The sequence below is a fragment of the Acanthopagrus latus genome, chromosome 6 (assembly GCF_904848185.1).
Source record: "Acanthopagrus latus isolate v.2019 chromosome 6, fAcaLat1.1, whole genome shotgun sequence".
Classification (NCBI taxonomy): domain Eukaryota; kingdom Metazoa; phylum Chordata; class Actinopteri; order Spariformes; family Sparidae; genus Acanthopagrus; species Acanthopagrus latus.
In genome coordinates, this window is record NC_051044.1 from 5,801,583 (window position 1) to 5,825,197 (window position 23,615).

Consider the following 23,615-nt stretch of genomic DNA (forward strand, 5'->3'; position numbering starts at 1 on the left):
TGTGTGTGTGTGTGTGTGTGTGTGTGTGTGTGTGTGTGTGTGTGTGTGTGTGTGTGTGTGTGTGTGTGTGTGTGTGTGGCTGGCAGCTTACTTGGCATCCCTCTGCAGCATGTTAACAACTGATAAAGATGAGAGAAAGAGAGGGATGCTGCAGGAGAGGGAGTGTGTATCAGACAGCAGAGAGGTTTTTACCAGTCGGCTGCCAGGGACTGAAACACACAGTACAGAGCTGTAAGTGAACTTACTTGGTATCTAGTTCATTATTTTTTTTACTCACTGTCTTAACTTGATTTTTGCATTTAATGTTGTTACTTTGATGATGTCAGTCGCTCCTGTGATCACTGTTCAGCTTGTCAGACAGACAGTCATGTCCACATAAAACAAGAAGAAATGTAGGAGGAATGAGGGTACGCCAGTAGACGTTGGGCTACTAACAGCAGACAGGCTGTGAACTCCTTGTCGTCATCTTGCAGGTTATATCACCATGTTGCCTTAACCTACCTCATCCAGGGAAACAGCAAAAATGTAACAAATGTTAAATGTTATTTGAGTCTAGGAAATTGAAAAAGCATAATGGGCCTTTTAAAACAGGCCTTCCATCAACAGGACCAGGTTCCACTCAGATTAGGAGTCTTTTGGTGATGTAGTCATAGCTTATAGGGTGGAGGTGGGTGTGCGCGCTCATGCGCGTGTGTTAGTGAGTGTATCCTCTCAGATATAAAGGGAAAGACGTCGGTCAGAGGAGGAAGTGAGCAGATGGAGGGCGGATGGAGAGCCAACAGGAAGTGAGGGCTTGATGGTTTCCTCATGTTGTGTTGGCAACAGTCAAGATTTCACTTCCCTGTACCCATACAGCCAACAGGTGCTGGGTGTATTTCAGTCCAACTCTACAGTATATTCAGTTTTTTTTTAAATACTTTTCTGGTTATATAATGAGAAACTGAATATCTCCGAGTTTCTCATAGTGCTTTATTGTGGAGTTGCCTCCCCCTCCATAAACAATGACTTCACTATCTTTATGAAAAATGAAGACAAGGAGCAGTGGAGCTACATCACACAGTAACAGCCATGCACTTAACGATTAATGTGACTGCTGAAACAATTGGCTGGTAACTACATTGATGAGATGTGTCTGATTTATTGATCGATCCCATCACACGTCCACCTCCCAATAATTCATCAGAGCAGTATGTCACAATGACAGGAAAAAGTAAGGGATAAATGTTAATTAATACATGACAGGAAACTGTTTTTGTAGTTATTTGCAGTTTGACTTCTGACATGACATTTGGTCACGAGATGAGATGAGTCAGGATCTTGGTGTGTAATGGGGAAACCCTTCTGTCAGTCAGTGGTTCCTGTTCAGACTGCATATGCTGCAGTGAGTCCCTGCTGCGGTTTGTTTTCTGTCAGTGTGATGTCAAGCTGACCGGGAGCTCTGCCAACGGGGATGTCTGCAACACACACAACACCACCTCTGTCCACCTGGTCTAAATCCTCCTCAGACCTCAGTGCTGGTCCTGGTTTCTGGTCTGTGTGCGAGGAGTAGGTTAGGTGGAATGCAGTGTTTGTGTTGGAGCGCTGGGTGTGGCTGTGTTTGGCCACGGTGAGTGAACACAATCAGCACGCAGCCATTGATCACAGCCTGCACACTCGGAAACACATAGCTCAGATCTGAACACACGCTCTGCTGTCATAGCCAAGACACTCAAAACTGGGACAAGATGAAATCTGTAAAAACATAAAAAAAACATCAAAAAGGATTGGGGACCTGCTTGTTTCTCTGGTGTTTGGGGAAAAATCTCAACTTTTGACAAAGTCACGAATTTTTTTTTGAGGTGTTCTACTTGAGTGTGTTGAACTCTGAATGTCATTACAACTCGGTGACATCTGACTTTGGCGACCAGAATCACATCTCGAGGTTTGTTCATCTGATCAGTGTTTTTCACAGTTTGTTTCTCAGTACAGGCTGCTAGCCTTTGGCCTCGGTTCTGTGAGATCATGTGCTCAATGCAACTGAAGTGGCTTTTCATTTCAAAGTTCACCAGAAAGCAGAGGTTCACGGTCGCCGTGTGACTTTGAATGTGTCATACTGCTGTGTTCTGCTTATAACAGCATGGAGGAAACTTAAGAAAATGATGCAGCTCAGGTGGCACTACAGATTATCAATGCATTGCAGGTTTGGTGGTTGGATTCCCACCTTCTTCTACCTTTTTATGTGTTAAACTGTCTTTGAGCCCCTTATTGCTCTTGATGTGAAAAAAGTTGCTTCAGATGACCGTGTTTTTGGCCATTAAAATGTATTTCTGGTTGTAGAAAAAATCTTAAGTTGAATTACTGAAAATTGTTTGAGATGACAGTTGAGGTTAAAGTGCTGAAAGAAGCTGAAAAGTCATTTAAAGTACAAACTGTGACAGAACAGAAACATTATTCATCTGGTAATTAGGAATGCGTCGATCCTACTTTTCCTACATGCATGCGATTTAGAGACCAAAAGTCAGGGCAATGAGCCCATACCAGTGCTTTGTTTTCAGAATCTCGTGCTTTTTTGGACTTGAGGAAATTGTACTGATATAATTTAAAAGGTTTGTTACTGCATTACAACATAACAACCTCAATATGATGGACAATTCTGCTGTAGGATTAGAAGTAAAACTTGACAAATGGCACTAATGTGCTGTGATAATCTGTGAGCATAATTATGTTCTTTTACTCTTCACTAAACAACATCACATTTGCAACTTTTTCGTTCAGACCAAATCCGATCTTCTTAACAACAACATAGCTCCTATTTTTAACGGTTGTTCAAAAGAGGCACCGTCAGTTGAACAGTTCTCCAACATTAATCTTTGTTCACCATGAAATGCAAAGGACACAAATCTGCTCTGAGAAAGACTTCAAAGTTATGACGACATTACTTTCATTTTATTTTTTCTTGTTTTGCACACTGACCCATCACATCAAATTCATTTTTACCTGTAATTTTGTCTTTGTTTTAACCATTTCTGGCACTTTTTAAATCCATACTGCTTCATCCTTTGGTTGAGATATGTTTTTATGTTGCACTTGCCATAGATCTACATGCTGAACGCTAAGAAAGACGCATTCTTCCTTTACCTCCTCACATCTCATTCCTCCCTTGAATGAAAGCCTGTCACACTCAGCTGCTCCCTGATTGGACTGTTAGATATACCCCTCCCACCCATTGACATGAATAGCAGCCTGTGTTTCAGACTCCACTCTCTATCGGCCTGAACAGTTATTTCTCTTTCAAACCAGAAATGTTTGGTGTCACATTGTCCAACTGGTTTTCAGACCAACAAACAGCAGACTGTGAAGCTTTTTTTCCGTTCTGCTCCCAGTCACAAGATGCTCCACCAAACAGTCATCTGAGACTGAATAATGTGCTGTGTCACTGCTGAGGACTGGAAGAGGCTGATGGGTGTTGGCGTATTTCACAAAGTAAGACAGCCATTAACAAGGTGAGAACTGGACCACCTATAGCATACCAGTGGTTCCCACACTACGGGTGGGGTGGTATGGGGAAGCCTGAATAGATGCTTTGTTAATGGATTGCACTGTTCACCCAGAAGTTCAAGGCACTGACTGTGAATGGAATTGTCCAAAATGTTGCCACCGGCTGATGCATTCTTTTTACAAGAAAAGACGCTCACTATTTGTGTAGTGTGTACTGTATTAAGTTACTGAAGATTTTTTTACTGTTGCCGCTTCACATTAAAGACAGATAGCCGGCAAAACACAGGTGGACTCGTATGATGAAGCAGGTTACTGAGAGTAAATGCAAGGTGTTCACTGAATTCAGCACGTACCACTATTGTTCATAAAAATGTCATCAACAGACCAAAACTGTGGATATTTTCAACACTTGTTGACAGCAGATCAATTTTGAATGTATCCATGATTAGTTTGATACAGTGTATTGGAGTAATGGAGCAAGGAGCAACCTCAGTTAGCTGTTGACGAAGAGCTGCACATACAACTTCTTTAGTGCTGTGACTCCAGTGACTTTTATGCTCTACCTGCGCAGAAATTGATTATTGAACTTAATGTCCGTGCTGTCCCTAATTGAAGCATCTGGTACTGAGCATAGCTGTATCTTTGAATATGCAATACAGCGCCTTATTTTCAGGTGGTGCAAATCCTTTACATTCTTGCTCTGCTCTTGCACATTAACTCCTAAAATATATAATGTTTCAGTATGTTTATGTCTTCCCCTATTTGTCAGGAAAATATAGGATTTTTGCACGTCGGGGAACAACATTATAGTAGTGGTTTTCCAAAAATGCTGCAAGGTCATTCAAATAGAAGGTCACAGCATAGGATTTGTCTGTGATTATTTTGGTGGAGGATAGAAATATTTGCATGAGTGGAAGAGGGATCCTTAAGAAAATTGGTTGCGTTTGCTGTAGTCGTCTGTGTCAAGTAGGGGTGATGGCGAATAAGGATGAGTCCCATTGATGAAGAGGGTACAGAGGTGTGTTTGCTGTCTGAACCTCTCAGATTGACTCCTGAGATCTGCAGACATTAAACTAAAAGATGTTTCTGTCTGCTGTGTGGGGCTGTAGCAAAATCAATCAATGAGACAGGTGGATTCTCCATCTCTCTTGCAGGAGTCTCCTGAGACAGAGCTGGATGGACCAGTGTACAGATGAATAATGGCCATCATAATAACACCAGTACTGGGATGTAGACCTGACCTCTTCAGCTGATGGCCGGATTGATTTTTTTTTTTTTTACTGGCCCTTTCATTTATTACTGTGATTGACAGGAAAAATGTTGCTTTGTTTATATTTCTCACAGGCTGTGTTATAGGTCCAAGTTTTCCTCTGACCCTGTGTTTGGGTCTTGTTTTCTCAGATGCCTGATGGTCTCCACCATCATTCTCAGTCCAACAGAAAACAACCAGCTGCTGCCTGGCCGCTAGTTAACAAAACAGGTACCTGAATATCATCAGAAGTTACTGTTGTTTGAGAGGACATGAGGGATGACTGTGGTGCAGGTGAAGGCTTGCAGAGGGATTGTAGGGCCAGTTTCACAAGAATGGACTTATCTCAAATTCACATCAGATGCTAGACCAGATGTTAGCCGTCTATGAAAGCTCTACTGAAGTGTTTATCCATTCAGTCCACAGTGTCTTCAGCCTCCAAATAACACCAGCATTTTACTGGATGAAAATACTCTTGGCTTCGTGAGGAGTTACGGGAAGCATACTACAATGTTATTATTGATTGGTTGGTTGATTTCATTTCCCTGTCCATTGTAGCGCTGTTTGCCCACAGAAAGCTCAAAGTAAGACTGAAGGCCTTGAGGTGCATTCAACAGAACTCATTTTGGATCAGTAAACTCATGAACGTTTAAAAAAACCATCAGAAACATGGCCATGTTTTTGAGGGTCAGTCATTGAAAAAGGTTACAAATAATTTAACACAGCAGTTTCAACCTCACTGTGGGGTCCTATGAAGGATTTTGACTGTCTTCTCTGATACACATTTAGGAAATTCTGATTTTCAGCCAACGTGTTTCTTTATATAATTAGACGGCACCTTTAAAATGAAATGTCTTTCCTGCAGAATATTGGTCAGTCTTTCCTTACACATTTCCACCTGAATGACTGACTGGGCCGCTTGTCATGACCTTTGCCAACTTGTTAAAACCCTGAAGGTTTTTCCTTTCTCCTGACATTGCAGTGTCATTCATTCCTCCACTCATTAACTAAGTGGCCTTTTCCATGTGATGTAACACCTCTGCTCATTTCCTTGGAAAGAATTTAAATTATTTATTTTAATATTACCAGAGTTCATTTCTGGCAAGGCACCATGCTCCTGCTTTGATACGGTGTATGAAACCGTGTACATGTGTAGCGGTTTTGATAAGGTTGGTAACGTTGCCCTGTTTGTTTGGTCTTGGGTTAACCCCTCTATAAGGGAGTGTAACACAACAATTGGTCTTTAAAAAATTCTGATGATGCTGTTGATACACAGAAAAGTGAAAACTGGTGACACACGTTCACGGACGCTCACCAACAACATCTGACAGACAGACACACGGCAGTGAGGACATCATGCGGTCTTAAGCAGCTGTTTGTTTATTAGCAGTAGACTGCTGATGAAACATTTGTGACAATAACGTTTAGTAAAGAAGAGAGTTCATTGTGCATGTTTGTCCTGCTGCAGTAACATGACTAACCTGCAGAGTGCTGGCTGTAGTTGGTGTCGATGACTATAGGCAGAGTGCAGACTCTTACGACTTTGTTTCTGTGTACATGTGGTAGGCTGCATAATAAATGACAGATTATAATGGAGGGACTGGGAGTTAGGGTGATGGCAGGTTGTGGAACATAAAACAAAGCGAACAAGGAAGGAAAGGAACTGATTACCGACATAAAAGCTCGACATTTCCCTCTAGATAAGCAGCAGAAACATAGTGGCTTTAAATCTAGGCCGCTGTAGCAGTCGACTGCTGATTTAGAGCAGGAAGCTGCTGACTGCTGACTGCTCCCAGTGCTTTTTGTACAGTGGGCCCGGGGCTTTTGGTATTTGAACGTGTTTAGGGAATGTGGTAAGGCTAATACAGGATTGCTCTTTAAAGATTCAAACAGTTGAGATAAGCTGCTTAGTACAGCTGTTTCTGAATCACTACAGCTGCATCATTGTCAAGACCAGTACTGCATGTTTACATATAAATCAGCTCAATGAGTTAAGCAGGAGCTAACTTATATATTCATTCATTCATTTCTTCAGCTGCTCTTTGTCTTTGTTTAGACTTAAGCTGCTTCTGTTTTGTGCAGAATAGAATAGAATTGAATAGGAGCCTGGTTAGAAGCCTTTTTGAATCACGTTACTATGGTCAGGAATAAGAAGTCAGTGGCTGTCGGCCGATGGTATCGTTCATCGGTCCAACCCTGCCCACAGCTATGTACTAAATCCTATTTGAAGTCCAGCTTACTATCATTTTCGAGGGGACATTGACTGATTCACTGTGAGTTAACCTGAATTATTTTCAACATAAGCAGTCTGTCAGCAAATGGAGTTTTCCCAGTGACACCTGATGCCTGTAATGTTGCAGACTCGGGGTGTGGCGTTTTACAGAGAGAGGTCACCTGACATGTTGACACGAGGAAATGCTGTTGTCTGAGGCATAGTGAAGTGTGAAGTTGACCTTTTTGTTATGAGCATGTACACACTTTGTCCTACACTTCTCAGACCCTCTCACGACGCTGATCCTGAGTCTCTGAAATAAAAAAAACATGTTGAATGATGTCACCAGGAAATGGCAGGGCCTGCTGTTTGACTTGTGGGATGTGTTGTCTTTGTGTTATCATGTCAGGATGTTTGCAGCCCTCTGCTGTCATATTTTTAGCTTTGTCTTCTTCTTCATTTACCTCATGAGGAACATGCTTCTGTGTCCCACTCGGTGTGCCCTGCTTATCATCAGGCTGCAGACAGTCACTGTTATCTAACGTGTTAGAGATGCTTTCCATGCAACACACGCAACACTTATAGCACTCCTGTAAATCTACTTTGAGATGTTCTTAACGGGCAAACCGTTTGTCTCCAGGATTGTGATGTGTGAAATTCTTTCAGTCTGTATTTATGTCCTATGTCATGTAAAGTTCCAGTTCAAAGTCGACTTAAATGAATGCTCACAATGCTTTGAAGTGTTTTTTGCTTTGCCCATTTTATGTGACATTTATTCAACCCAGGTTGAACAATGTTGACTTAAAACATCCTGGAAGTCGTTAAGCTCCCACACAGAAAATATGTGCAACACAATTATCAAATATCCAAATCCTTTGTGTGCAATTGGATCACACTTCCTCATACTCAGAGTCCTTTAGGGCGAGTTTTGTCACCCTCCTTGGGCAGTTATTTTTGCCGGGACCTTACTTAAATGAACAGCAGAAAAAGCTGTAACTTAACTTTTGGGATATAAAACAGTCACTGGAAAAAGTTGAATTCATATGTAGAATCGCCAGTCAAATCTGTTAAAATATGATTTAAACTATAATTGACTTTGCCCTATAATAATGTTTAAACGTGCAAGGGTTTACAAGGTAACTGTTTATGGCTGTTGTAATGTCTCTGTCCTACTTTACCGGACAGCGTCCTTAAAATGAATGTCTGTCTGTACCAGTGTTTTAAAATGCACAACTTGTCTACAGTAACGTTGGCTCATTGAGGCAGCGGATGTTCTACGAAAGAACACAACATGGTGAGACTGGATTTCTCCTGGCAGCAAAACGTGGTTAGGATAGTTAACTGTGAGAGCAACATGTCTAGTGTGCTAACCATAGCAGTTTACAAAGCAGAAAATTATACAGTGTTTTTGCAGTTCATTGTCATTATTCTCTGTCACTGTCCCTGCAATCACTGGAGCCAAGCTTCTCTCTTTCTCTGCTGCTTCTGTTATTCCAACCTCAGCTCTGTGGAAAAAGGATGAAAACAGTCTGTCCCACAACCTGTCAAACTTGCTTGACACTGGAGATCCTTGGAATTTTAGTGTACCAATCTATATTCAGTCCGACTGATGAGGCAGGTTCTTTTCATTTTCAACAGAAAATATGTCTCTTCCTTTGCCTTTAGGGTAAGCTATGTGGGTTGTATTGTCATTTGAATGCCATGTCACATGTCATAACTTTTTTTTTTTTTTAAGTGGCAGAAATACAGAACAGATGGATCACAGACCGTAATCGGTCTGCGAGAGATCACATAAACGGGAAACACATGCTTGAATTTGGCCTTTGTGTTTGCTTCAATTGATGTGAGTATTCATAGAATAGTAGTGTGGTGAGACAGTGCCTTTGTCCTTACTGATGTTGCTTGGCTAACCTACTAGCTGGTTAAGCTGACAAACAGTGCAGCTCTGTCCTTACTTGTTCGTTTCATTTCCTCTTTGAGCTTTTTGCTGACAGTAAATGGAACAAATAGATGAGTCAATGGAAAATCGGACTCAGACAAGAATTTTTAATCAAAATTGATGATCTGTGTAGACCTTCTTGTCTGTCTGAACAGCAGCTGTGTTCGATGAAGCAAGGGTTTTCGGTTCGAGGCTCCACCTGTTAGTATGCAGCCCAGAGGAGGTCAGCTGACTCTGACCGCAGCTGCAGGTACTTTCACCTGGGCTTTATCAAAGCGGTGACGCCCCGCCCTCACAGCCCTGCAGAGCTCGTTAGCTGTCAGAGCTAATTGGGAGGGTCTCCACTGCACAGATGCTGACGCACTTCAAAGGAATTCCCCTTCAAAGAGCTCATAGGTCAGAGTGGGAATAGGAGGAGGAACATGAATAAATGTATGAATCCATGTTAAATAGTTTGACTCTGAGGCTTCTCATATGGAACAGAGTGAAGGCATGGCTGAAGGCTTACACAAGCTCCTCTGTGTCAAACTCTAAAGACTAGTTTTAATAATTTTTAGTTGAGGTGAGGAATTTCCTCAACACCAACTTGAGTCTTCATCACATATTACCCAAATTACAGTATGTGAATTCTGACCATATTAAAGTCATAGTGAAGTGGCAGTTAAACGTCACATGACAGAAGTTGCTATATCGGTGTAAAACAGATTATGTGGGCCTGTATATCTATCAAACCCCTCAAAATGCTTGGAGCTCTCCAAACTGGCTGTGGCTTATCTACTTTTCCACAGAGTGGTAGCGATATACAGACCTGTAGAGGGCTGAGGCCTCCACCCAAACCTCCATCACTCCATTTTAACAGCAATATTGAAAAAAAGCTGCCACTATATATTTATTTTGCAGTGTGAGGAAAATGCACGAGTAGTCACCTGATGGCTTCTATAGCTCTATTTGGAAATAATTACTCATTGTAGAATGCTCGGGGTGACCTTGTAGAGGGACAACCAAAACAGGCCCTGCTTTGTTTGATAAATTGACAAACAATGATCAGTGCATATTCGCTGTGCATGCAGAACCAGCATGCCACTGACGAGCAACAAACTCCCATGCACTCAAGAGCCCAGTTGGACAAATAATCTACTATTAGGCTTCTCTCATAGATTACTCATGGAAATGTTGTAGCATGACATGTTTGAGTTAATTTGCTCAACGTGACAATGGACGTCATCTGATGTGACTATATGCCCACACTGCAATGTTGATGCTGAATCAATGTATTATACAACCCTAACTGATGTCTAAACACGATATTTGACACCAACTATGATGTAACTGTTAGCTGTGATGGCCCATGAGTGTTTGTGGAGTTTGATATGATGGATGGAGTTAAATTTCTAAACAGGGCTGTCCACATACATTTGGCCACATAGTACATCAGTGATTTCAAGGCACCACATCATGTTGCTCAGTCTGTCTGTCTTCAAAGGGCAGTATCGTCATTCCAGCAGTGTTTACTGTTGAACATGAAGCAAAAGAAACACACACTTTATATTAACATGCAGGTTGAATACACATTGTCTGTCAGTGTACATGTGAACGACTTCATCTCAAATCCAGCACACTCATCATTTACCTGTTTACACAGAAAAATACCATTCCCTTTAAAAACACTAGACATGTGCCAGTGATTGGATGCCATGTTCCCAGGTATCATAAAGTTGAGGTGTTTGTTGCTGCAAAGTTAAGCTGCGTTTACAGTAAACAGGGTTGTCTGGTGGGGATGTCGGACCAGAAAACACCTGAGAGCTGCTGACTCTGCTCCTCTTCAGTCCCAGCCTGGGGCTGAATGACTGGGAGGAAAAACAAACACGGGACTTCTGATTAGCGAACATTTCTGTAAAACCATTGGCACACATGTTTTGGTTAGATGCACACATCCTGCAGCAAAACTAATCACAGCCTCTGCAATTTGTTAATCGTGTCATTTCATTGAGATTTCAATTTGAAATTGATTAATCATTCAGCTCTATCACAGCCATTAAAAACAAACACCACAGACTGTTGGTTCCTCTTGGTGGCACTTCAATGATACATTTTGTCCTTGCATTGTTTTGTTACAATGCTGTATGCTGAGAATCAAACTGAATGACATTTTAATTTTTTCTTCAGTCCAACACGTTGCTCATGTCTTCTGTTTCCTGTATAGGAGAGTGTTTTTTTCTTTACTGATTGCTTTCAGCTGTATCAGATGTGTGAAGTTGCTGCTGATGCAAATTAAAGCTTTTTTGATGTTGCTGTTTCACGTTGAAAGCTTCCCACTGGCAAACCTGCAGAAAGCTTTTATTATGTAGATTAGTGGTGTAACACTAAATAGAAGTAGCAAATGGAACAGTTTGGTTAAACTCTTGTTTAGGAGTCACAATATGGTGCACTAAACTTTAAAAAAATTAATGCATGGATACATTTCTTTTCACTTATTTAAAAGACAGTAAGCTCAAAAACAGACAAAACCCCCTTGCTTAATGAGCTTTTTGGCAACATTTTTAATTACTTTTTTCATCCTCAACATAAGGAATAACACAAACTTACTGTGAATGACTAACATGCTTCTTCATTACATGCATACAGTAACATTGTGTGCAGCTGTGTGTATCGGACTGTGACCCTCCCAATGCCATGACTGTTTAATACATGAACCTTTACAGCCACAGTGAAGATGTTACAGGAAATGCAATGTGTTTGTCACCAAGTAAGCAGAGCTTGATTATCAGTGCTTTTCTTCAGTAATAATCTACCCCATATATGGACATATTCAGTACTACCTGGTCACAGTGGATCAGGCCATTCCCAGCTTGTCTCAGAGAACCCTCAGGGACAGTATCGCTTCATGAAAAGCCCCGACATTAAAGAGACAGTGCTCCAAATCTCTCTGCTCTGCTGTGTGTTTTGATTTTTGCAGCGTGTTTTCCTTCATCTGCTGCAACAATTGAGGCTTTTATCTGAATGCACTTCATTCACATTCACACCTGGGGACTGACCAGTACCACCAGTGTCTGTTGTGAACTCCCCCTCAACACACACACACACACACACACACACACAGGTCTGTTTCAGGGTATTTGGGTTATGATCAGTGTGGATCAGGACACGGTGGTGAACAGGCTGAGCTTCTGGCTGTAAACAGGATTATTGAATCTCTGGACGCTCTCCAGATGTTGCTGCTTTGTTGGTTCAGATCCGTCTTCTCCCCGGTGTGTTCTCTCGTGAAGGACATGTCCTCTGTGATGCCGTCTCCTGTGTCCTTCTGAGTTTAGAGTTTATTAGCAGTGCCTCTTTCTCCACTCCGTTGCCTCTTTGCCTTCACCCTGTCCACTCACCTTGTCAAGGGGAATCATTTTCAACAGGCACTCAAATGCAGACAGTGTTTTACATCAATTGTCTGTGTAGGTGGATGTGTTCACACATTCGTCAGTGTTTTCAGACAGTGTGGTCCTGAAGTTTGGGCAGCATGTAGACAGTTCGCGCAAATCTGCATAGATGAGCAGATTACTGCATTAATCCTACAAAGGTCAATGCATTAACATAGGTTTGACATCAGATGAGCCCAGATTTTAACCTGTTGAGAAGCAGGAGTGTAAATAGGGAAAAAAAAACAATGTTGGCCTTTCACATACATATATGTATCGGCATACCTGTTGTTCGATAAGTGATGATTTGACATCTTTTTTCATGTAATCATACAGGTGAAGTGAAGAATGCTATTTAGACAAAAAAGTTTATTCTTAAGTTGTAATATATTTACATCTTTGTCAATAGTATTGGTGTCACAGATTTCTACGGTCCAATATACCGGCACAAGAAGCTATAGGATTTTAGGACTAACAACAGAGCAGTTTTGTCTTCCACTGAAACACGACACACACACACACGCACACGCACACGCACACGCACACACATGCACAGCAGTACAATAAACTGGGGGGCCTCAGGTTGTCTAAACTGTCTAGTCATCCAGCCTGTTCATCAGGAATCCCAGGAATGAGATTTCTACATAAAGCCAAAGACTGTGTGTGCTGTGCGTGTGTGTGTGTGTTTTCACATAGCTATAACGTGAAAGCTCACTGAACAGATCAGATCAGGTTTTATCACTCCTCAGCCGTTCTGCCACACACTGATATATGAGCACTGATCTATTAAGAGAGCCTATATTGTGTCAGTGGCTGCCAACCTGCTCAGTTACTGTTCCTCCAAACTTGATGTTTGTCATTAATGTGTGATGAAACTGACTATTGTGGTTAATAGTTCAGTTTCGAAGGCCCATTTTTTTGCTTGTAAATCTATATCTCCAAAGCTTGTGTATAAATAATGGAGCATAATGGCATTCAAGCCAGTCGTCATGTGTATTTGCAACCTCATTCTGTGTTTGAAGATGTCCGTTGGAGAGTCTTTACATGCAGCTGTGTGTGAGCTCACCTTCATCACAGTAACACAGTACAGTCGGTACCCCAGTGAAAATATTGATCACTAAGACACTAGATGAACCTTAAAAAATACTTGACAGCAATTCAGAGACAGCGTTCAGTCAGTCTGAGTCTAATACTGTTCAGGCTTTTAAACTAATCAGGAAGCGACGAGGAGCTGCAGTCAATGATGGATTTATCATTCAGAACAGTTCAGGCCTTTTCTGTGCATGAGATTGACATCCAACGAGTAAAGTTAAACTTGAAAGACCAGAACATTTTAGAAAAAATAAAAGAATAAAACTCTGTCCACCCCCACCCATTTTTAATTTCTGTGACATAACCAGAATCCCTCCTGTTACATCCAGTGCAGATGGTAAACGCCTTGTACTTTACATGCTATCATAGCATCTGGAATGAATTACTGCAATGCCCTTTCTTTCTGACCAACCCATGGCAGCAAGAAATGGTCTTTATTTGGTTTGTAACCTCCAGAACAAATCTGAGAAAGTTTCATCTAATTTGAACTGTCCCCTATTTTGGCTCTTTAGATTTCACAAGTCTTTAGAGGGTAGAGCCTTTGCTCTGCGTATGTTTTATTTTGGAAAAATAAAAAAAATTCCAACCGGTATCTTTGGAAACTTTGCAGTCCAATGTATGTCCAGGATTGTAAGATGATCCTCTGAAATGGACCTTACTGTACCTTACGATCTGAATGCACCACTGACACAAACTGAACTGAAACAGTCAGCATGGCGTGTTTGTGTTGAAATGTCCTGGAGATAATTCCTAGATCGACTTGAGTTTCCTGTGTGAGTGAGTGTGCGTGTGTGTGACTGTGTGAATGAGTCCAGACCTGTGCCTTGTCTCTCTGCAGTGTGGGGATTTCCTTTTTCCACTCTGGTCACATGACTGCAGATATGGGTGTGGTCTCCTGCATTCTTGGCCTCTCTCTTTTTCTCACTCGCTCTCTTGTTACTCTGTCTGGCATGCTGCGACACCCCCCCTCTCTCTCTTTCTCTCTCACACACACACACACACACACACACACACACACACACACACACACACACACACACACACAGACATCTCTGTCTAGACCAAACACACTCCAGCTCAGTGTTGCCGACTGCTTGACGTGCCCTGCATGTAAAAAATGTATGTGTGAAGCCACTGTGACATGATTCAGTTGGATTGTGTGTGTGTTTTATGTTACTGAGTACAACAAGACAACAAGAAAAGTTCCTCTCTATGTGGAGGGTGTGGTCAGCAACAACTTTGCATTATTGTGTGTGTGTGAGTGTGTGTGTGTGTGTGTGTGTGTGTGTGTGTGGAGAAGGGTGGTGCAGGCTGGTGGTTTAGTATGCAGAGCAGGTGTGTCTGCAGAGGCAGAGAGCGGAGAGGAGGAAGTGGAAGGAGGACGGCAGCAGCTGAACAGAGGGACGGTCTGAACATAATGAAGAACCACAAACACTTTTCATGAACTGAAACTGATCCTCTGAGTGTTTTGTATGGTAGCGAGGGAAGAGATTCTGCAGTTCTTTTGTCAAGTCATTTTTTTTTTGTTTCTTTACATTTATATGGAGTTTTGAAACAGAAACATGTCTGAGAGAAATAGAGGAGGTTGGAGTGATCGCTCTGCCAGGGAATGTTGTCTGTTTGTTTTCTTGCTTTATAACTGCATGGTGAAATTATTTGCCTGAATGTAAAAACAGTGGTCTAGATAAGTGTCAGTGAAGCTACTGTACAATGTGCAACTTTGTGGAACGCTGCTATTAGCATGCTGGTCATTCTGGCTAATGTAGTTTATATTTTCTATTCTCAGCTGCTTATGGAGGTACCACATTAGAAGGTTCCCACGGACGAATGAATGTCGGAAAACAGCTTGAGTTTAGAGGATGTTTAGTTTCAGTGACTGGATTATTAATAACAGGTGACTGATGCTGTCCTCCTGACAATTCAAGTGAGAATTTTGTGCCCTGAATGGAAGCAAAAAGACCTGTGTTTTGTTTTTTTGTTAGAAAATTTTGAAGCCTTTGTAGCATGTAAAAGTTGAGCTCTATGTGAATGTACACCTGATTTCATAATGATAACAACATGGTGGATGGGATGTTAGCCGGTATGACTCATTCTGCTTCTTGGATTTGTTTAGTTTAACCAAATGTTAATTGACAAGTGCCAAAACACACATCATGTCCTCACTGAAATTGATTATTTTTGGAAAACAATTTACATTGGAAAATGTGTGTGTACATTTTATGTTTCCAGGTGTTTTTGTAACAGTTTCAATCAACACTGAAACACCAAAACAATAGAATTGAATCTCTTCATCTTCCTAAAATTCTTCTGCCACCAGCCGCAGCTCCACTGTGAGATTTTGTGTTATACCAACATGTTTATATGAGAATATGGAAGGAATCCAGTGACAATGAACATTTATGACTTGAGCAAGACACACGACTTTTTCCATCTCTAGATGATATGAACCCAGCATGAGACGGGATGCTTATGGGCAAAATGTACAATTTTCAAACAACACAAATGATCTCACATAATGCAGCATGAATCCTGCATAGAAAGAGAACCATTAAAACATGTCTAGAGAGAGAATCCACAGATCCAGACACAAAAGGTCCAGGATTACAGACGGTCCCCCCTGCTGGTTCACACACACACACACACACACACACACACACACACACACACACACACACACACACACACACACACACACACACACACGCGCACGCACACATTAATCAGTTTGTTCTGCTAGGTCCTTTTTTAATATTTTTTTTTGCATGCAGACACACACACACACTCAAGCTGAGTGGCTGGAAACAGGGTTGCTGCAGCTTAATTTAATCTGGAGTCAATAGCAAACAGATAAGATGGACAAAGAACAGACACACTGTCTCTCTCTCTCACACACACACACGCACACAGAAACTCCCTATATATAGGGACAGCTGAATTCCTGACATCACTTCCTGACACTTCCGTCACGCAGTACAATCTCTCATTGAGGCGCATGGTAGAGAAGTGAAACTTGTGCTCATCATGTAGCACAGGTCTAAGTCAGTCTGCACTGTTGTTCCACTTTACTAATGAGCCCATAAGATAATAAGCTGATAAGCTGGTACCTCTTCCTCAGCACTTAACTAGCTAGTATCAAACTAGTGTTTTACTAAACCAGCTTTTAAAATGAACATTTAAGAAATAAAGACATAGGTATTCATGTTTTAAATCAGCTGCTAAAAGGCACTTTGTTTATAATTAAGTGGTGCTCAATCAACTGTGAACAGGAAGTCACTGCGTAATGATCTGTAACATAACATAACATCCAAATACTAGCTTTGAGGCAGTTGTTTTTGACTGAATAGTTGCATGAAGTTGCTTTAAACTTAAACTAAATCTAAATGTGTTCAGTGTTAGTAAATGGCGTCTAAACTATGTTATTTGGTCATATAGTCTAAAGTTTTTGCCATAAAGTTTTGCAATTTGAGGCCGTTTGTGGTATTTTGGAGAATTTTAACATTCTTTCCGTCAGCATCCTCACATATCTGCATGATTCATAACAGTATTGGGATCAAGAATATGGCTCTAACCCATACTCAGGCTAAACCAGCCATGTATTAGATCTGTTTTAGTATCAGTTGGTTCAGTCATCAGCGCCGCCTGTCAGTTGGTAGGTGTAAATATTTAATGATCAATTGCCTCCTTGTAAGAAATAGTTTGTGTGGTTCAACTGGGGTTTGATTTAGTGATGTGTTAATCTCCACTTCGTAAATGTCAGCTGACATATGTTGACACATTCAGTCTAACACCACGATGGTCCAATTAGACCTGCAGTTTGTCAGCAGCTTGTGTGTAGATGTGACCAGAGCTGTCTGACTGACCTGTCTCTGCTTCACTTCAACTTCCTGCAGTTTTTCAGCTCATTCTGAAGATAAAGGACATTTGTTTTCTGACAAAGGACAGTGCTCAGCTGTTGAAGCCTGATGAGCATGCTGAATGTGTATTTTTGTTGTGGTTACATAAGCTATTATATTATGATTATTGATGATGAATGTGTTGACAGCAGCTGTATCAGAAATGTCCTCATCTGTGTGACAGTCATGCAGCTTAACACCATCACCATCAATCTTAGTTCTGCCCCCACAACCCTGACAACTCTGAAATCATGTTGAGCGATTCAGAGGTCTGCCGTTTGCTCCTGGAGAAACATCAGAGTTCTGGTGTTTCGACTCTGACAGGAACTGAGTTTGAAACTGAAATGGTCAAAGATGAGACCATGAAAAAAGGGAGTAGTGTCTTCAGTATAAGATGAAGGTCAGCTGTCATAATTCACCTGTATCCAACAAATCTCTTTCTCTCGAACATGCATCATTAATATCCCTCTCCTCTAAATAGATAGCTATGTGTCAGGCAAAGTGCTAAGTAACACTGTGCCGGAGGCAGCAGAGTATGTGTGTGTGTGTGTGATCAGTGTGTTTGTGCACATACTAATCAAACACATACTCGTTAAAGCATACAGTAACAGCCACATGCGCACTCAATCGCATGACAGACAAGAAAAGGTGAGAGAGTGTGTGTGTGTGTGTGTGTGTGTGTGTGTGTGTGTGTGTGTGTGTGTGTGTGTGTGTGTGTGTGTGTGTGTGTGTGTGTGTGTGTGTGTGTGTGTGTGTGTGTGTGTGTGTGTGTGTGTGTGTGTGTGTGTGTGTGTGTGTGTGTGTGTATTTTCTGTGCGTCAGCAGGTGTGTCATTAAGGTCTAAAGATAGGAATGCTCACCTTTGGACTGCGGTGGGTGCGTCAGTGTAGTTGACAAAGAATAAAAGAGTGCGTTTGTGAAACTCCAACAGTCTGGCAGTTGTGTAGCTCATTCTGTCTTAAGTCTCCTAACTCTTCTTCTACTCTCCCCACAGCTCAGGGTAGGGATGTATCAGGTTGTCTTGCAAGTTATAAGATAATCCTTCATTGATTTCCCAGAACTGAAAGTCTTGTCTTACAGCAGCACAAGTGTGTGTAAATAAATAAATAAATAAATAAATGTGGCCGAAAATATCAGGTTAAATATTATTATCACAATTGTCATAAAACCTTCCTTAAACACTAGTATTAGTTCTTAAATATAGCAAATTTACTGAACACCATGCTCACCCCAAATATATGAAAACCAACCAACTGAATTGTGAACTATAGATTGACATTTTTGAACTATGCAAATGAAATAATATCAAAGAAAGAAAGAAAGAAAGAAAGAAATTTAAATAAAGTTGGTTGTTTCAATTTTTAGATACATATCTTTAAAGTCTAATTTAAAATCTGATTCTGTTAATTCTTTTGGAAGTGTTCCATTTTCTTTTTAGTGTTAAAAGCCATGAAAGAACCAGAAACTCATAGTCAGAGTTTATGACATAACCAACCAGTCTATATAAGACTTCCTGTAGTTGGTGTTTTCTGTAGTAATGGTTAAAAGGCACAATGTTGGAACATAATTGCAATGGACCGCTGGACAGTTTTCTACACCATAGACTCCAAATTACTTCCAACAAGTACAACACCCAGAGTTAAAGCTGACTCATCAGGAGTCATTTAATGTCAAGTCTTATCATGTCAGTCATGTAAAATGCTTTTCCCTCTCAGTGTTACAGCGCAGCACCCAAGAACTAGCTGTGCAACATCAACAAACTAGTACAAGTATAGCAAGTCGTGGCTAGACTAGCTAGAGCTGGTGAGACCAGGAGCCATGTGTGCAGGACCTGCAGTGACCGCTTTGTCTTTTTGACTGGTAGAAACTGTCTTTAGCTGTCTGTAGCTCTTTAAGCTCTGTTAGCTGTGGGCTTTTTGCTTCGTAGCTTTAAGCGTCATCACACGCTACAAGACTCTGCGAAATAGCTCTCCTCCTGCCGATTTCGACAAAAATGTGTTGTTCACATTTTAGTATTAAATGGGGAAAAAAATATTGCATTGTGGTAGTTTGTATTCACCCCAGTTGATACTGTGACATTTGGAAGACCGGTTTTGTTGCTGTTCATGACTGTTTTATGAAGTCGGGGGGGAAAATATGAAGAGCGAAAAGAATTTTGGTCATAAAAAAAAAAGGCGAGTGATAGTTTAAAGAGGAACAGGAAGGCCGTTATTACACCTGATATGACCTGATACAAAACGGCTGTTCTCGATAACACTAACCAGTTCTGCCGCTTTAATCCTATTCATTTGTGCAGAATTATGTTCCAATTTGGTCTGTTACAGTATGATGAAATACTTGCACATTTCCTCCTTAGTGCCTGTATAATTAAGTAATCTCATCATCTGTAATTAACAGATTCCCTCATAATGACATCACCAACTATTTGTATACTAATGTACAGCAAACATTCATGAGGAGGTTGATTTTATTTGTCTGTTGTCTTGTTATACAATAATGACTCGACTTCTGGTCAATGAACAGAAGGATAATTACTGAATACAGACACAACATTTGTCCTGGTTTAATCAAGAGAATACACACATACGCTGATGGGGCCCTCTGCATAGCCTGATATGAGGAACATTTGAAGAAGAAAATCTCTGAGACAAATAACTGAAGAGGGTAGACGTTAACAGATGGTCAATTGATGTAACGGTTGGCCAATATTATTGTTATTATAAGAACATGCTTGGTGTAAATTCCCAACAAACTGTAATAGAAGTTAAGTAAAGAAAGAACAACACAATAACTATACTGTTGTGCTCTTGTGGTGTCCAAAAGCCGTCCCTGTCAAAACTGCTCTGGAAACACAAACGGCAGTGTGCTCAAGCAAAGTTTAGCGCAAGAGTTTATATCTTGTTCGCAGAGTTTGTTTAATGAATAGTTGATGAGTTCTGACTCGACTTCCTTATTTTATTCCGGGGGTTTAGTTCCTGAAGGACCTAAGAGAACCCTCTTAAAGACACCACAGAGGCTCTGAGGCACAAGTCGGTATACCAACAAAACACATCACAGTCCCAGGGATCCCGGATCCCGTGATCATAGTCCCGGATGTTTTGGAGCCCGAGGTAGAAGTCTCATTCTAATTTGGCCACTCAGAAATGTGCTAGTTTTTGTATTTAAACACAATTTTTATACAACTTTATGTTCACCAGCACCGTTTTAAAACACATTGTTCAGTGAAATATTAACCATGTTGATAGAATATTCTGAGCCGTAATTCTAACAAAATGGACTGATGATGCAAAACAACCAAAAATACAAATGGATTTCTTTGTGCATGGTAATTTTCTGAGCATTGAAAGTGCAATTTTCTTAAGGCATAAAAGCTTGAAGAATATGGTTCTGAGGTGAGCGGAGCAACTTTAAGGCCCATTAATTTTAACCACACACAGTGTGGGGTGACTGACAGTTGGAGCTCTTGGAGGATTTAATGGACATAAAATAATTCCTGGTTGAACCATCAGCACAAAAGATTGAACCACTGTGTAAGAAATGAGCAGGGCTGATAGAAGCATGTGGGTGTAAAAACTGAAGGACAGAAGTCAGCTTAGTGTCCAAGGTGCATTTTGGCTCGTGATATGAGACCATAAATTTGCGAACATTTAGAATATTATGATATTGTGACGTGGAATAAGTGTTGTCTTTTCCTTATTTTAAAGGCTGGATTACTTGAGCTCACCTGTTTGACTTCTAATAATCGTCCCATACACGTCCCATATTACTGATGATCAGCACTGTGTTAGTATTTTGTAAAAGAACCAATGGTTACAATGTCAGCAGTATTGTTATCTACGCGTTCGGTCACAAATATCATGATATGTAATTGTGACCATGTCACATACCCTGCTACGACTGGATGAAAGTTCAGCTGTGTTACATGTTCAGTTCCTGTGTCACCGATACCACTAACCACCACTCAGTAGAACCCTGACTCGAGCACTAATGGCAGTACTTCTCAAGTGTGTGTGTGTGTGTGTGTGTGTGTGTGTGTGTGTGTGTGTGTGTGTGTGTGTGTGTGTGTGTGTGTGTGTGCGCGCGCATGACAGAGCACTAAACAGTGAAAAATGGAGGACAGCCTTTGATGTGCACTTACATAATCTGTGTTGATGGGTTGGAATGCCACACTTAGACCCCACAATCTCACACTCACACAAATACACATGGACACCCACACATAACTCTCTTTCACACACATTTGCTCTCTTTCTCTCTCTCTCACTCACTCACTCACTCACTCACACTCACACACTCTCTCTCTCTCACACAGACAGACAGACACACACACTCACACACTGACCCAGTGGAGAGTTCCCTTTCATTAGTGTATCATCTTCTGCTTGGTGTTGATTGTCCTGCAGATGAAAAACTAACGTTCAGGACTGAATACACTGCAGCCTGAGAGCCAAAGTAATCTGGCTTCCTTGTTACTGTACTAATTTATTTTTTAAATTAATTTTTCTTTTTTTTCCTGATCATTCAATCATCAATTCCATTCATTTGCCAGTACTGCTACTTTTGTTTGCTTCCAGTAATGAATTAGAAAGCCAATTCTTGTCTGACCCTGTATTGGAAGTCTGTTAAGCTTTATAATAAGGATTTATAATTGTACTTTGTAGAAGGGATGTTGAACTGTCGGGCAGGTTTTTCATTATTATCACTGGTGCTGCTAGTTTTGTCTCTTTTTTTACACCTCTGATCTGAGTGTTAATGAGTGTTGGATCGAGGTTCATTAACTTGAATTAAGCAGATTGAAATTGATGAACTGATCCCTGGTCATGCACTCTAGTTTGATGTGGTAAATGCTGAAATGTAACTTATCCATAAATGAGAGAAAACGCATTTAGTTTATACTCGGAACAGAATTGTACTCCACAGACAGTTCGGGGAGTGCAGATATTTACCCGCCAATTGTGTCTCGGAGAAGCAGCACAAAACCAATAATCAGTTTATATCATAATGACCTCGGTGATTCAGCGGACTGCTTTAATAATCTGAGACGAGAAACTCTCATCTAATTGACCCGATTAGTCTCTGTGCTGTTAATTAGTAAAAATCAAACAGTCTGTCTGCTGCTGATGATGTTAAACTGTGGTGTGTTCCGACGGTTTTCTGGTTCAGGTTTGTAAAAATCAATTTTCCTGTTTCTGTTTCCTCTGCAGCTGCAAGAACATGTTTATTCCCCGGTTTCCATGGTAACCCGAGATGAGCATGTACGTCCGGGTCAGGAGTTAACCTCAGCGCTCATCTCCTCCGCTTGCCTCTTGTGAGAACTACGCTATTCACAATTCCTGCGAACGGACTACCCAGTCTGGCATTTAGATCAGTTTAACGAGAACACTCAGAGGAACAACAACTACGAAAACTAGAACAACACTGCTGTGAAGAGGACCAACATGGCCAACAACACGGCGGACCACCCTCCGGGGAATTCGGTTGCAGAGGGCAACCATGATGTGGACTTTGGGGTGACCGTGGCGGATCTGAGAGACCTGATGGAGCTGCGGAGTGGCGAAGCCGTCAGTAAGATACAAGACACGTACGGAGATGTGCAGGGCATCTGCCGCCGCCTGAAAACATCACCTATAGAAGGTAAGACATGTCCAACACAACAAACCAGACTGCATCAACAGGTTTATTCCTTGGTTTAGAAATGGGACAAATTGAGTATTTTGCCGAAAAAAACACTCAAAGGCAAAAACAAATGTTTGGTAAACTTGATGCCTTTTTATCGACATTCAGAGCTCAGTCAAACTCGTTTTTACTGTCAATGTGGGTGATGACTGACTGATGATTGTTCAAGGTTATTACCTCATACATAAAATATGTCTAAAAATGTATTGTCATTCACCTTTTTCCCCAAATAACATTGTTGGGTCGGTAGCAGATGTTGTGTGCCCATGCTCAGGGTCCGCACACCAGGGGTTGGTAATCCCGGCTTTAAATGATGCTTTAAAAAATTCAAGCAATCGATTTTGATATTGATTTAAAAAGTCAGGAAGCCGCTAATGTATACCTCATTCAGTCAAGTCATTGGCAAGGTTGATTTACAGACCGGGAAAAGCTTCAACTGCCTGGGGTCCCCAGACTCACAGGGGCCCCCAAAAGCCCCAGGTTCATTGGTTCAATAATTTAAATTTGTTTGGCAATTTGCGCCACAAATGAATCAACAAATTTAATCTTTTTTGCCTTGTTTAGTAAATATTCAGTTATAAGTCCTTGACCAGGGCTCCAGGAGGGGATGCCAATGGACTCTTTGTTTACACAGATTAACATAAAATAATGGCATGGTAGGCCATTTTGAGAT

The 23,615-nt window shown here is 41.1% G+C and overlaps 1 protein-coding gene across 10 annotated transcripts in view; it reads left to right on the forward strand.

Annotated features, from left to right (window-relative positions):
- LOC119021536 (plasma membrane calcium-transporting ATPase 1-like) overlaps positions 1-23,615 on the forward strand; it is an 85,438-nt gene that overhangs the window by 14,847 nt on the left and 46,976 nt on the right. For 9 of the 10 annotated variants that reach the window (XM_037101890.1, XM_037101891.1, XM_037101882.1 and 6 more), the window contains one exon: positions 22,471-22,900. In XM_037101890.1, the coding sequence (XP_036957785.1) occupies positions 22,705-22,900 (196 nt within the window). In that variant the 5' untranslated portion in view covers positions 22,471-22,704. Of the gene's footprint in view, positions 1-86; positions 232-22,470; positions 22,901-23,615 lie in introns of all 10 variants that reach the window. The other variant, XM_037101888.1, reaches the window with a different exon arrangement.